The sequence below is a fragment of the Mycetomoellerius zeteki genome, unplaced genomic scaffold (genome assembly GCF_001594055.1).
Source record: "Mycetomoellerius zeteki isolate Tzet28-1 unplaced genomic scaffold, Tzet1.0 scaffold156, whole genome shotgun sequence".
NCBI lineage: Eukaryota > Metazoa > Arthropoda > Insecta > Hymenoptera > Formicidae > Mycetomoellerius > Mycetomoellerius zeteki.
The window spans coordinates 184936-200750 of NW_017256511.1; the positions used below are offsets into that span (position 1 = coordinate 184936).

Sequence of the window (15815 nt, forward strand, 5' to 3'; positions counted from 1 at the left end):
GCTCTGCAACCAATCAGAAAACAGGATTCCGATAAATTTGGCTTCGTGTTATCGGAATCCTGTTTTCTGATTGGATGCAGAACATCGTACGACGAAAATCGGATGCAGGATGAATCCAGCAATTGTTCATCGAATATTATAGAACGATAAAAGGCCTGTTCTTTTTAACTGAACTTTTATACCAGTTCATCTTTCTTCCTTTTCTCTCCAAGAGGAAAGAAAAGAAAGATGAAGTAGTATTTTCCTAGTTTTTCGTATACGTTTCTTTTCAAGAATAGAACACTAGTTCATCTTTCTTCCTTTTCTCTCTAGGAGGAAAGAAGATGAAGAAAGATGAACTGGTGCAAAAGTTCAGCCAAAAAGAACAGACCACGTGAATAAAACCACCGACCACCACCGACGAGATACTATTAAAGACGGCCGGTCTTTCGCGTGAATTAAAATTTGAGTGATGAGTAAGAGATATAGTACTGAGAAATATAGTACTAAGTAAATGTTAAGACCTTTTTTACCTCAAATTTTGATGAAAGTATACTCAATCGATGCGTTTTTTGCATGAAACGAAAGAATCTGGCAGAAAAAAGTGTCGCTCTGCCTCGCGACCGAGATATTAAGCGTTAAAGTTGACGATTATTGAGGTTAATATTTACCCAGTACTAATTTTGATTTATTAGTTTCGTAGACATGTGTATATGTTTAAAACTTAATAATACTTGATTTTTACTTAACTGTGATTTTAACGTTATTATCATCAGAGTTTGATAATCGATAGATATGATAATTATAGAGAGAAAGTTGTAATTTTGCAGCAATATATAAGATATTCTAGCATTACAATGAGTATGCAAACTTATTTATGCAGCATTTATATAATAAAAGATCATAAATTTAATTATGTCGGACCTGAGCTAATTTAACCTAACCTAACTTAGGCCGAGTCCGAATATTATACACAGCTGTATTCGGATATTATAAGGTAGGCCATTTCAATACACGCGAATATCTCGTCAGGTAAGCAAGATAGCGAAAAATGTTTCAGACCAAAGTTGTATGGCTTTGAGGGAGACATTAGGTGGTGTCATTAGTTTAACCTTGAATAGTTGCTTGAAGGTCACGTGAAGGTCACCTTCAATTTCTTAAATAGAAACCCCTATTTTTCATTCGATATTCTTGTAGCTTGCCTCAAGAGTTTTCCAAAACACTATAATAAAATATTTTTTCATCAAGTACTTTTTTAGTTATGATGCTAAAGTTACAATACCTCCGACATTTAGCCTTATCCAAGGTGTCGACAGCCAAAACCTCCTAAATGTTGTTTAGGACCATGAAATGGATAACATTTATCAAAATCAAGGCCATTGGAAATTGTACATCTTATTTTCATTTTTACTAAAATGAATTTTTAGCGTAAAAATGAAAATAAGATCAGCCTCCAATGACCTTGATCTTAACAAATGTTATCTAGTTCATGATCTTAAACAACATTTAAGAGGTTTTAGCTGTCGGTCGGACACTTTGGATAATGCTAAATGCCGGAGGTATTGTAACTTTCGAGCATCATAACTAAAAAAGTACTTGATGAAAAAATATTTTATTATAGTGTTTTAGAAAACTCTCGAGGTAAGCTACGAGAATATGCAATGCAAAATAAGGATTTCCATTTAAGAAATTGAAGGTAACCTTCACGTGACCTTCAAGCAACTATTCAAGGTTAAACTAATGACACCATCTAATGTCTCCCTCAAAGCCATACAACTTTGGTCTGAAACATTTTTCGCTATCTTGCTTATCTGACGAGATATTCGCGTGTATTGATTAAAATGGCCTACCCTGTATACTGCTAGTACTAAAAATCAGTATACATTACATGAATTATTTTCAGTACTGACAGTGTATATATGACACACAAATTTAAAATTGGGATAATTTTTAAAGTCGTAACTTGTGAGTTGTAACCACAGTCACCACACTGACTACCGTTGCGGCCGAAATACGGCAATAATATCGTATATTGTCCGAAGAAAACTTAGCTTAAATGAACGATTCTCGGTGAGAAAATTGCACAAAGTCATGAACTGTCCGGAACTTGTTTCTGACTATCGTAACCCAGCAATCAAATGGTACCAGACAGATCTTAGCGTCGTTATTTCTATTCAATTGACCGACGTATCCGACTACTACCTCCGAATTGAAAATGGTTGTTTGCAATTCAGGTAATCAGATGTGATAGAAGAAAAGGAGAAATATGCATTCGATATATATGAAACAATCCAATTTCAAATCTCATTGCAGTACAGAGATAAACGGCAAGAAATACTATCTCATTCTATATCTGTTTGGAGCAGTGATAGCAGAAAAGACAGTGCACAAAAATCTCGCGAGAGAAATTAAGATCTATCTTCTGAAGGCACTCAAATGTACAGTAATTTTTCCCACCATAAAATAGTTGCTTTTCATTCACACTGATTCTCAGATAATTTACACTGTGATGTTATAACTCGGTTGAATGCGCGTTCCTTTTGCATTCTGACAAATGAGATTCAACTTTTTACCTATAATCTGCACAAAATCAAGATCATATGCTTTAGTGAGTCTCGTAAATTCACTTTAAAAGTGAGATTATGAATCTGTGTTGTCATATGATAACTTTTTACCAAAGACATCATTAATCTAAGTATAAAATACTCAGCCTACTTCAGACTCAATTTCACTTGTGTGTAAATGGAAAGCAGCTATGAAGCCTGAGACCTGTTCTTTTTAGCTGAACTTTTTGCACGGTTCATCTTTTTTCTTTTTCTCTTCAATGAACAGAAAAAGAAGAAAGATGAATATGCAAAAACCTTAGTTAAAAAGGATAGACCTATTATTTCTATGAAGAACAGATTTACATCTTGCTTCTCTGTTATATTTTGTTATCTTTGTTTCAATAGGGTATCCATGGTTGAGATTGATCAAATCCAAAGAAAAGCATCCACTTATATCATACGACCCAGAACGTATAGAAGAGACAAATCATATTCGAAATACTTATGACAGTAAGAATAATTATTTTTACTTATATATATGTATATACAGGATGTTTAAAAAGTAATGAAAAATCTTTCGCAGGCAGGATGAACTAAACTGAGAAGAAAAGTTCTCTACTATTTTACAATTTTCACAATAGTTAACAAGATATTAATACTAAAAATTGTCGAAAATTGGTCTTCAATAATTTTTTACTCAAATACTATTAACTTTACAGAAAAACTGTAAGAGACAAAAATTATTTATTTTCTTCTCATAAGGTTCTGAGAATTTTTTCAGAATGTCTCTTTCAGTTTTTCTGTAAAGTTGATAGTATTTGAGTAAAAAATTATTGAAGACCAATTTTCGACAATTTTTAATAATTAATATCTTGATAACTATTGCGAAAATTGTAAAATGGTAGAGGACTTTTCTTCTCAGTTTAGTTCATTCTGCTCCTATGCAATAGATTTTTCATTACTTTCCAAACACCCTGTATATATATATATATATATTTTACAAGATGCTTAGCTGTTATTTGCAAATGAACAAAGACAAGTTCTAAAGTCCTGTGTCTATGATGCTATAACTTGAAATCTTAGATTGATTTATAGCATCATGGACACAGAGCTTTTTTAAACTTGGGATACGGTTAATGTAATGCTACAAACGCTTTGAATCATTCGTTAATTAGTCAGTTAGTAAAATTTTTCTGATTATTCAATCAAATATTTTAAAGCATTTGTAGTGAGACTTTGACGCATCCTTATATTAAATTCGCACGATTGGACGCACACTGGTGCACGTTAAAGCCGTCGTACATAAATTGATGTAAAAATGTGTTTAATAAATATAAAAACGGATTAAACCGTAATAAATCCTCAATATGTCTTATTGTGCTGTTAAGTAAAATATATATTTTATAATTCAAAATATCTGCATTTCACTTTCTTACATTTGTTAAATCAGTATACCATGGTTTTAATATGTAGCATTACACACTACTGCGTCCAACCGAATTTGCTGTTATTCATGTATGTTTTATTTTGTTTTATAGTAGGCAGATTCGAACGGTATAAACGCGAGCATAATATATCATATTTAATGCCTGTTGTGCCATCTAGCGATGAAGAAGACTCTGAGGATGAAAATATAGACTTCCTTCATTATGGTTAATGTATTATATCAATTTAATTTCTCTGACGTAAATTTTTAACATTTATCATATACACAAAAAATTTTTGATAATTTATACTTTTTACAGTTTCCACTGTAATGTTAATTATATCTTATTGTATACAGTATATTACCTTAGCATATTTTTTAATTTTTTTTACAAGATTGTAAAAGAGCTTTCTTGTAACAAACGAATCGAAAGTAAGGTATATAATGGAGAAAATATTAGGAATGAATATTAAATATTAAAGGAATAAGAAAATTAGGATTAAAAATTAAATACATAATCGATATATAAATATTAGATATATTATATATTATATATTATATATTATATTTTTATCCATTGTATGTTTAATTTTTATTCCTAATTTTTTCTAATATTTTATATTGATTCCTAATATCTTCTTCATTACATGCAGAGCTTAAAAAACTATCCAGTATTTTATTGATAAACTTCTTGATATTGATTATAATGACTAAAATAAGGTATAATTTAAAATAGGTATAATTTTTATGTTATGCTTTATGTCTTATGTCATTTCCATAATTTTATTTCCATAATTAAAACGATACCTTTGTTCAAATATAATATTTTGTTGGATAAGATACATAATATTTCACATCATAAAAGTTAAATTATTTATAAAATAAATATTTAAGGATTTTATCATTTAACAAATTGTATCAAATGTCATAAAATTAATGCATTTATCATTACATACTTCTTTCCGGTAAAAATAATTAAATATATTTTCATCATTCATCACTAAATAATACTATATTCTTGTACTATTTATATATATGTAAGGAATGCAAAGTTACTTTTTAAAAGTAATAAGTTACAGTTACAGAATAGAAAAAGTAACAAGTTACCGTTACTAGTTACCAATTTTTAAAAGTAACTCATTACAGTTATCGTTACTTGAGAAAATAACTTTTCGTTATTTTTCCGTTGTTTTTTTTTTAAATTGACGACCATCAATTACAGCGGACGGGTACCTAGGGACTTTCTAGTCACAATTTGAGTGTCCAATCGAACTGTGTCCAATTGTGTGTAAAAACGATAAAAATAACTTTCGTTACCGTTACAAAAAAAATTACGTTATCGTTACAGTTACCAGTAAAAAAAAGTAACGCAATTATCAGTAAAGTTACCAAAAAAATAATTTGTAACTGTAACTTCGTTACAAGTAATGAGTTACTTCCATTTCCTTACAGGGTGTTTAATAAATGCATGTCAATACTTTAGGAGGTAAATCTATACTCTAAAATAAGTAAAAAATGTCATATGAACATATGTCCTACATATCTTAGTTTTCAAGTTATGAACGATTAAAGAAAATAATCGAAATATTCGCTTCGTGCAACACATGCTACTTCACGCCTTAGCATCGAGTCCCGCACTCGTTATTAAAAATACTAGGTATTCTTCGAATAGTCTCAAATCTATTTCGTATCCTTTCTCACAGATTATCCGCATTATTTACTAGCGTTGAATACACAATAGATTTTAAATGGTCCCAAAAGTAAAAATCTAATGGATTGAATCAAAGGAGATCGCTGTGGCCATGAGGTAGGCTGCCTCACCCTATCTATCGGTTTGCGAATGCATTGTTTAGGAATGTTCTCACTTTAGGAAATGAGACGGAGCGCCATCGTGCATGAATGATCATGGGTACATCTATGTATGTCGGCCATTTCAGCATAAGTGTACATTACTTAATAATTTTGTTTCATCTTTAGATAAACTGTGGTAATTTACTTATTGGATAAACAAAAGAGTAAAAGAGTAAGAACATAAGAATAAGAGAGTAAGACAGTGAGCTGAAGTTTACCGAAAGATGGAACAATCCAGTCTTAGCACAGTATTTAGAACAATAACTCGCGAACATAAAATACCGACTGTTTGAAATTCTGTCCGATTTATTGATAAATATTGTTTGTAAACATTAGATAATATCGAGATGTGCTAAAATATACAGCTAAAATGTACGCGTGTTGACGCACACAGTGAGCATTTCGAACATTTCCTTTAATCATCCATAACTTGAAAGCTAAGATTTGTAGGACATTATGTTCATATGGTTTTTTACTTATTTTAGTGTATAGATTTACCTTCTAAAGTATCAACATGCTTTTATGAAACACCCTGTATATGTATACTTATATGATATACTATACTATCAAACTATTTTACATTATGGCTTATATTTGGAATGTTATTAAACTCATTGGCAACTCATAATAATTATTCATACAAGTACATTTTTTGGCAATGCATTAATCTTGGATTGCTATTCAACTCTATGATGTATAATTATTTGTAATTTATCTATAAATATTTTGATGTGATGATAACTTCTATAAAATAGCAATAAAAACATTAAATTTTTTTTTGAATCCAGCATTTTACTAAAACTAATTATCTAGTAAAATTAAAACGCAATGGGAGAATTTGTTCATAAAACTTAGAAATGGACTTTTTTGCTACTGTAAGAAAATGTATATTATCTTATTTGTATCTGTAAAGAACGATGTTATATTACATGATTTCACTTAAATGCTTCTAAGTTTTATCACATAAATCACAACTAACTGTAAAATCATAACTATTATAAAATGTTAATTTTATAATACATCATAATCCTTTAAATAATACAGAAAAGTATCACTGAGGTATCATTTTACAATCTGTGCGAAGAACTTTGTAAGATATTAAAAAGGAAAAAAAAACGCACAAGAATCAAGGCTAATGAGAGTACAGTGCGGTTAACAGTGCGCAACGCAGAGATATACAGACTTAGGTTATAAATTTAGTGTGTACATAAATTTATCTGAAGATAACTCAAAACAAAGTCGGAAACGTTCAATTAATTGTGGATGTGACATCAAGATAACACAATAAATTTATAACATAAGTGTATATTAAAAAGCGCCATAACGGTCAGAACGTTAAGATGTTGAACTATTGTAAATTCATTTAAATGAATTAATTTCAGAAATTATAATTGCGTGCCGATATGGTCTCGGTGGTCTAAAGGCTTAGGACGCTCGCACGGAATGCAAGAGATCCGAGTTCGACTCCCGGCCGAAGCATTATTTTTCGCAATAAGTTTATTACAGTTTTTAAGTTGGGAAATTTGGGGGGATTATTAATATTTTCAGATTTGATTGCGTTGAAAGTCCGACAACCATATCGGCACGCAATTATAATTTCTGAAATTAATTCATTTAAATGAATTTACAATAGTGTGTGTTCAACATCTTAACGTTCTGACCGTTATGGCGCTTCTTAATTTAAAATATTGTAGTTAACATTAGCGGTCTTTCAATCTTATTATTATAAGTGTATATCTCTGCGTTGCGCACTGTTAACCGCACTGTACTCTCATTAGCCTTGATTCTTGTGTTTCTTTTTTTATATTTTTGAGAGTCTTTTTTATAATTTTTATTAAAAAGCAAACCTTTGTAAAATAAAATAAAAAATGCGACTGTGTGTCATACATTGATAAATATTAATAGATCATAATGTTTTACGTCTTGCAAATCTTGCAAAATGATTTACAGAATATCTACAAAATTTGTATCACAATGACTAATAACGACGTTTATTTGTTTTGTCAAAATAAATAAAATCATGCGTTTAATTGTAAGTGTGCGTAATGTATTAATCTCCCAAATTTTATAAAGTCCAGTGCCTATAAATTTGACATCCATTTATGTAAAATCTATCGTGAATGTTTCCATTAATTTTTTTTTATATTTTCTGTATTCATAGAACTGGACATTAGAGTCTGTTAATGTTTTCTTCGAAATTGATATAACTTTGATATATTCAAATGTTAGGTAAAACTTGATATATGCGTGATTCTAATTGGCGGTAACAGGAAGGATGCGCAGTGTTACTCTGTGGTACTATTTCGTAAGATAATTTCACAGACTGCTTACTACAATTACTCATTATGGGCGCGGTAATGAAAATTAAAACGTGCAATGATGTACTGCATCTTTTATAAACTTATCAGATATGCCTTAATTTCATTAATATTAATATTAACATTTTATTTTACAACATAGATTGAACGCAGTATATATGCAATGTAATTTATAATATTAAGCGCATTCAACATATTGTATTGAAATTGTTGCCTAAACATATTTAATTTGGCTAGCAACCTTCTAACGACAGCCTTTGATTTATATTATCGACTCTTAGTTTCATTTCCCTGAGAATATCCACGGCAAGGTCATCGACTGTGGTGTACCGTACCTTGAAGAAATTAAATATATCTACAAGAAACTCGATTACTTGTTCTCTAAAGTAATGACAAGTGGAACGTAGGCTCTCTTCGGAACCCAAGAATCCCCAAATGAACATCGGCGAGATTTGTTCGGAGATGGAGTAGAAGTGCGCCAAGAAGCCTTGATCGTATTTCAGCATCTTTCGTTTGCCTGCCAGGACTGACCAGAGCGAAGGTAATCGATGATTAGATAAATATTAAAATCGTGATAGAAAATTTATATTCGTGTACATACAGTTTCTCTGAAACTGGCGGACACCCATCTATTTTGAATTATAGCTCTGACGGACGACGGTGGTTTTTCCACGTCTTCGAAGGCGTCTAAGAGTATGAAATCAATAAGCACGTCGTAAAAGTTCATGCACTTGACACCTCGGGCGGTCAATTCCTCCTCCATGATGCTATGATTGCGTGACTCTTGTAGGAACTCCATCATACGCTCATAATACATTAAGTAATCCTTAGGATCCTGTAACATAGAAATTTCTTCTTTTAAAGTGTCAAGCGATTTGAATACTTTCATTATGTTTATTTACTCGATTAATATTCTTACCCTATCCGCGTACATAATTAAATCGCTAATGACTTGACGACCTACGTCAACTATATATGTCGTTGCCGTAGGTAAATTAAATAATTTCGTATAGGCTTGACGCAGGCAGTACACTTTCGCTAAATATTCCACGTCTGATCCGCACTTTACGAGTTCCGTGTGTAGTCTCCTGTAATATATGATTATATGTCATAATCATACGTGTAGAGATACAAATATAAACTGAGCCAGTTTACCTGCAAGGAATGCCTTTATCCTCGTACTGTTTAAGAGCAGTATGATAAAGCTTTTGCTTTTCAAAATGTGGAAATAATTCTGAAAATTCTTCGAATTCACGCAAATCTGCAACCTGAAATAATTTAATGAGCAGCTAATCTATCTTTTTTTCTTCAATATCAAGAGAATTGTCAGAAACAGTTTATAATTATGAAAATAAATACATGACATAGATATTATCAGATATAAAATAATTGATCATTTTTTCGAGAGTCATTGCACGTCTTCGAATTACATTAACGTCCCACAGCCACTCAACACATCCGTTTAATCTGTCGCGGGATACGGACAGATTATATTTATCTGTCTCGTGCATATAACTCACCCCGTCACGTGCAGATTCGAACGATTCGGGCGATGATGCGGCGTCAGCTTTATCCCTGAAACCAAATAGCCGTGTACCAAAGTTTGAAGGTTTGTCGAGGCTCTCCTCGCTGTCGTTGCGGAATAAAACGGAGTGCTGCAGAAAAAAAAGAAGATAAAGTAAGTAGACAAAAGTCAGAAGTTGGATGCGTCGGCGATATGGATAGATCGTAACTCTCGCGATAATGAACGCCTAATTCTCGATGTATGTATCGCGTTTCGAAAACTCAGATTGTTTTCAGAGAAAGTCATTCACTTCCTATGCCATTAACGTTCCGCAACAATTCCCGGCGGCTGGCGTCAGGTCAAGTGACTCGTTGCGCTAATTACCCCCGGGGCGGTTGTCATTTAAATTGGATTAATTTTCCGCATTTTTTTACTGGACCGGTAGAAGGGCAATTGATGATGAATGCAACGGAATGGAATGATCGTCCGTTCGTCTGCTCACGAAAGACGGGCGGTGGTCTCTCCAGATTGAAAATCGGATCTCATGGTCACGCTGAGTCAGGATTAGTTTTGTGGATTGATGGATAGGAGAGAGATACCGTACTTGATCGAGGAAAAGCAATTCCGCGTGGCTTTGGATCTGGTAGCCCATGTCGAGCAGCTCCTGCACATCGTGGGTGAACGCTGCGTCGGCTTTCGACGGCAGAGCCAGGGTGTCGTTGCCAAGAGTCGAGCTGAACGCGGTGAGCGCGTCTTCCCAGCAATAAAGAGCCTTCTCCAACGCCTCGAGTCCTGTTAACGAGAACGGCATCAGTTTATCTAGGCGGAAAAAAATTGAGTCCGGTTATATCAGAAGAAAAATAAACTATATTTCGTAATTAAGTAATTAAAGTAATCTGAGAACTTCAAGAGGAAATGTAAGCAGATATTAAGTTATAGCCTCAGTGGGAAAGAAGATAACATATGATAATGAGAATTAACGGTGTTGTTGTTATTGATAGCGAAGCGTAAAAGTCCACTCATGAATCTAATCGTTCACGGAAAGAAAGATTTGAAGCATCTAAAAATTTAACTAGATATAGATCATCAAATAATTTTGCCGGACCATCAAAATCATTGTAAGAATCTCAAGTATGATGAGTAATGCTGCAAAAAATTGTGACATTTTAGCAACCAGTTTGAGCAACCAGTCTTACATAATTTTGATACTCCGACAAAATTATTTTTAGATCTGTATCTAATTAAATTTTTAAATACTTTAGCAAAGTCGTCCTTTTCGTGCGATAAATGTAATTTCATATTATACTTTATGATGTCTACAAAAATATTATATATTAGGGTAAAATAAGATGAAAAATATTATATTAAAATATTGATATTATTTTAATACATCTTTTCTGACGTAGGAATTCGAGTCCAGTTTCCAGCCAGCCGGAAGAATATATACCTTTCCCATCGTTTCTCGCGCAGGTAATTACGCTTTTTTCTAGAAAATTAATGAATTTGAAATTAATGTCGATCTGTACGCGCGAATAATTAACAGTAAAAAGTGAAAGAAAGACAGGAGAGTCGAGGACGGTCGCTACACTTGAGGACTTCAGGGATTCGAATTCCAAGTCGATGACGGCACTCTGCCTTTATTCAATCTTTCGTAAGTCGCCGGAGAACGTTCACCAATTTGCTACAACGGAAGTCCGACAACACGCCGCGTTAATTCGGAGGGCCGCCCCCCCTTCCCTCCCCCACCGGCTAATGTCCTGAAGGCTGATCCGTCATCATTTTCAATCTGTGCTGTTTTATATCGTCACTGACAATTATAAGTATACAACACCGACCGATGAAACTGGAACAGTCGCGTGAGATCGATATCGTGATTATCTCGCGTGACAATTGACTCTTCGGAACTCATCGTTTAAATGGTTGCCAATCAGTGGCGTAACGAACCTTATGAAGAATACTTGACAAACTTATCGAGATATAAAATCGTTTCGCGTCGAGTATTGTGAGATCACGAGACAACAACGCAATAAATCAATCGCGACGGATATTCTGTTCCTCTCGAGTATTTCCCGATTTTCCAAAGAGAGAGAGAGAAAAGTCTGCTTTGCAGGTCGCAGCTTTATCTCCACGGAAAAGATGGTTTTGCTAAATTATCTACAAATTTAGCTAGATACATATCTAAAAATAATTTTGTTCGGAAATTCAAACATAATAATTGCCCAACCAATGTCGCAAAAAATTTTGATATTCTATTCTATATTACTATAAATTTTTTGTGATACATTTTTTGTTATCTTTTAATGTACGTAAGAAAAAAAGATTAGATTAGGAATTAATAAACTACAAAAAATTATAGTTTTAAATATGCTCTAAGGTCGATTTTCTCAGTCTTGAATTAATCACCAATGAATTAATTGTTAAGTTAATCAGAGTTTGCTCGAAGTTGCTTAAATTGACTTTGACTTTGACTTATTGACGAATTCGGGGTCGAAATTCGCGATGTGACGAATGGGTTTTAATCGGCGTGACGCGTTTTCGGAAATGTATAAAATGTCGATCGTTCGGTAGAAGCAGGCAGGAGAAGGATTTCCGGCCGTACAACGCTAATTTTCGTCCACTGCTTCAATTTTGGAGATGGGAGGGCGTACATCTGTCCCTCCCGCGTTCGCGGGAGAATGCACAACGCGTGAGACGTGCCCCGGAACGCCCCGGTTTATTTGCGCGGCACGCTCGGCGGGCGAACATAAAGATTGCATTCCTGAAATTGAGTGAGGAAACCAAAACACGGCAATGCGTATTCCGTATTGCGCCACTTTACTGTATTAATCTCGTGCTGAGTGTTCCTCTCGAAATAGACGATCGTCCTCGCAGATCGTCCTTCACGGAAAGAACGAATTTGTCGAAGTATCTAAAAATTTAGCTATTAAATACAGATCTGGAAACAGTTTTGTTGACCTCTTATAATTATTATGTAAGAATCTTAAGCGTAATAAGCAATGCTGCAAAAAGTTTTGACGTTTTAACAACCAGTTCGAGTGTACTACATAATTATTTTAATGATCTAACAAAATTATTTTCAGATCTGTATCTAGCTAAACCTTTAGATACTTTAACAAAACTTTTCTGCTCTTTTCTGCTCTTCAAATGTTTAAAAATTTGAAATCAAAATTAAAAGGAAAAACATGTTTTTATATGTTACTCTTTTTTTGTATCGTATTTTTGTATCTTATATATATCTCATACAGTGCATCGAATATTCTTCTTAAAACGGACAATCGTCTTCGCAGATCGCATAGCTAATTGCCACATGTACTTAAAAATTCCAAACCAAAAAAAATATCAAAAAAGGTAGTTTCTGTCATTCTTTTCTTTGTATCTTAAAAATGTATGCCATGCGAGATGCACATGTTTTCTTTCTTCCCCTACATTTGTAATTACATTCTTTCTTCCTACATCCCTGTGGGATTCATCTTCATTCCAGGTCAGGCCATAATTCAAAAGAATAATCTATTTTCGAAGCGGCGTACGCGTGTTACGGATTGCGACGGGGTTTATCTTTTCCAGAGAGAATTCCGCCATATCGGAGGGAAGTTTTCTCCCGAAAGGGTTAAACCTGCTGCGATCTCGCATCGGTGCTCGGTCATTACGCAATCCCCAGGACGATCCCGAGGGGTCGTAAGACACGGAGGGATGCCCCCCGGAGAAACGCGGCAGTGCGACGCCGTTGCACACGTCCGGCGTCAATAATATACCCCCGGAGTGACGTAATCGCCGGGCCGACCGGTCATTGGAGGATGCGTCATCCAATGGTGAAGGGTCGATACGACACGCGCGCGCGCGCGCTCCCGCCACTTTGAAGCTCGCGCACTTAACGCCGAATGAAACAATTTATTTTATTTAAATTTACAATCTGCATCTCGCACATCACTCCCCTCGTGACACTTCGATTCAGACGGTCGTTTTTATTGCAAGGAATACGATATACTCGAAGTTTCCCTCGGTGAATTTTCGAGAAACAAAATGCGTTCATTGGGAAAAAACACGCGTTGCTGATATTAAAGCGCGCGCACGTTGCGCAGGGGTGGCTATACGGAATCCTCGGGGGGACAATCGTCGGAATTAAACATTACGGGTTCGTACGCCCCCACGAACTGGACGTGGCACCCTAATCATTCCGTATCGAGATCAAACCGCGATGTGTGTGTGGATTAACTTAATGAATTAAACGTCCGTAATTCGTAATCGAATGCGCGGCAAACACGATCGTAAATACGCAAATGAGAACGCTGTTGCATTATAATTGTGAATATATTTTTCGTGGTTAGATATATTTTTCATCTTTTCAATAATATGTGACAAAACACTCTCGAGTTTGTTTAATTTCTCATGGAAAATGGCCATCTTGTGAGTTTCGTCTTTCCGGATTCGAATAAGAGGTCATCGCGAAGATTTTGATCCTGCGGGACCAATGGAAGCGCGAGGAGGACGAAGTACGCACGCTCACCGGTTGCGCGACAAGGACGGACGAGACGCGAAGTTAGGAGGGGAGCGTTCGGCGTTTCGCGCGCTGGCGTCAGTTACTCGGCTACGTTCAGCACTGTTGAACAGAGTCACTCGTTCGTCGCCGATCGCGCAGCGTGCTTCGTCGTGGCGTTATTCTCGCACGTACACACGGGCCGTTGACACGCGGAAGCTTTCGTCGATCGAGAGAAACAAAGGATCGTCCCCGTGCTCGTAGGACGATCGTTGTCGCGAGATCATAACCCGTGATAAAGAAAAACGAGAAAGAGATTTTCCGCCTCAGTGTCCCTGGCGATTTTTACGTACGCGCGTTATTTGGATTAAAGTAGATTACCCCGACGAACGCGCACGCACGCAGACAGAACCATGGTGAGTATGGAAGAATCCCAAACGATTTTTTTCCACCGAGATTCCAACTTCTCCGCAAAAAAAAAAAATACTGCGAGTGTCTCGCTTTTCTCTGTCCGTCGTAGATAGGAGAAAATTCTGATCTCTTCCTGACACGGCCGGGATCTACTTGACATACATAATTTCGTGCAACGTAGTTACGAAACGAACGCCATTCAATTCAACAGAATTCAGTATTATGTAGTTCCTTGACGAAAAAGATTTGCCTTTCCCCTTCCCTGCTGTGTGACGATGATGTCCTTTCTACCTGAAATTATTCTCCTTTTTTTTTGTGATCGTAAACACCAACTGCTGTTTTTCTTTTGAAATAATTACTTTACGACAGACCCTTGCGAAGACGTACGAATTCTTTTAAGTTTTTTTTCCATTTTCATCCCGCATTAACGGGGAGATTGCGAAAAAATCGGGTACTTAATAAATTGGCTGGCAGACGTTACGCAGCGATGGCTTACTTCAGGTTGGTGCACTCGAGAGTGACGCAGAGAGGCGATAAGATCATAATAAGGAACCGAATTATTTCTTAGCATTTCGCAAAGACGATTTCTTTGACCCTCGATAAAATAGACTATTCGGGATAGATCAATAGAATCGATTGCGGGTCGCGCTAACCCCTTAGAAGAAGAAAATGGGTGGGATCGCATTGTTTCCCTCGCCCCTCTCGTGAGGGGGAACGCATCCATCGTGAGAGAGATCGAGGGATTCGCGAACAATACGACCAGCCGCGGGCAACACCTGGGCGTACCTTGTTTATTGCGCAACAATTCACAACAAACAAAAATCGAGTGTTCGAGACGCGTGCGCAGCAGAGAGAGAGAGAGAGAGAAAGAGAGAAAAATTCTGGACCGAGATGAGAACGGGCATCGTTGGAAAATGAAAATTTTTTGAACTCAAGATTCTATCCTTCCCTCCCCCAAATTGGTCGTAGATGCTTGTCCAAGGCTGCTTTCCTTTTAGGAGACACAGTCGACACAAACGTCGCTCTATCCTCCTTAACATTCAAGGAATATAAAGATAGAACGACATTTATGTCGACTGCGTCTCCTAAAAGGAAAGCAGCCTAAAGCATCCGCATCGAGGATTCGCGGATGTGCCGGATCGTACACGAGACTCAAATCTAATTGTGGGATTTAGGCTTTCGCTTCTATGGAGGTCAAGTTCAGGGGTCGATAGCTCGGCCGGTGGTGGTTCCTGGCGGTGTTAGCCTCGAATAAAAGTGAACGCCGCCGCGGCACGTAAAGTGCAACAGCAAAGGACGGTGGCGG

General features: G+C 35.7%; 3 protein-coding genes across 3 annotated transcripts in view; 2 read left to right on the top strand and 1 right to left on the bottom strand.

Annotated features, from left to right (window-relative positions):
* Positions 1 to 1817: 1817 nt before the first annotated feature.
* On the top strand, positions 1818 to 4217 carry LOC108720912 (uncharacterized). Its single transcript, XM_018445183.1, has 4 exons — positions 1818 to 2213; positions 2293 to 2417; positions 2931 to 3035; positions 4064 to 4217. The coding sequence occupies exons 1-4, from the start codon at positions 2071 to 2073 to the stop codon at positions 4180 to 4182; spliced, it is 492 nt and encodes a 163-aa protein (XP_018300685.1). The 5' UTR covers positions 1818 to 2070; the 3' UTR covers positions 4183 to 4217.
* A 3576-nt stretch (positions 4218 to 7793) lies between these two features.
* Miga (mitoguardin) overlaps positions 7794 to 15815 on the bottom strand; it is a 35944-nt gene continuing 27922 nt past the window's right edge. Inside the window, exons 4-10 of the mRNA XM_018445242.1 lie at positions 10229 to 10416; positions 9641 to 9775; positions 9276 to 9388; positions 9040 to 9208; positions 8721 to 8955; positions 8562 to 8668; positions 7794 to 8455 (exon numbers count right to left, since the gene is read on the bottom strand). Of these exons, the coding sequence (XP_018300744.1) occupies positions 8354 to 8455; positions 8562 to 8668; positions 8721 to 8955; positions 9040 to 9208; positions 9276 to 9388; positions 9641 to 9775; positions 10229 to 10416 (1049 nt within the window). The 3' untranslated portion in view covers positions 7794 to 8353. The remainder of the gene's footprint in view (positions 8456 to 8561; positions 8669 to 8720; positions 8956 to 9039; positions 9209 to 9275; positions 9389 to 9640; positions 9776 to 10228; positions 10417 to 15815) is intronic.
* LOC108720954 (beta-pore-forming protein unzipped) overlaps positions 14197 to 15815 on the top strand; it is a 26227-nt gene continuing 24608 nt past the window's right edge. Inside the window, exon 1 of the mRNA XM_018445240.1 lies at positions 14197 to 14514. Within this exon, the coding sequence (XP_018300742.1) occupies positions 14512 to 14514 (3 nt within the window). The 5' untranslated portion in view covers positions 14197 to 14511. The remainder of the gene's footprint in view (positions 14515 to 15815) is intronic.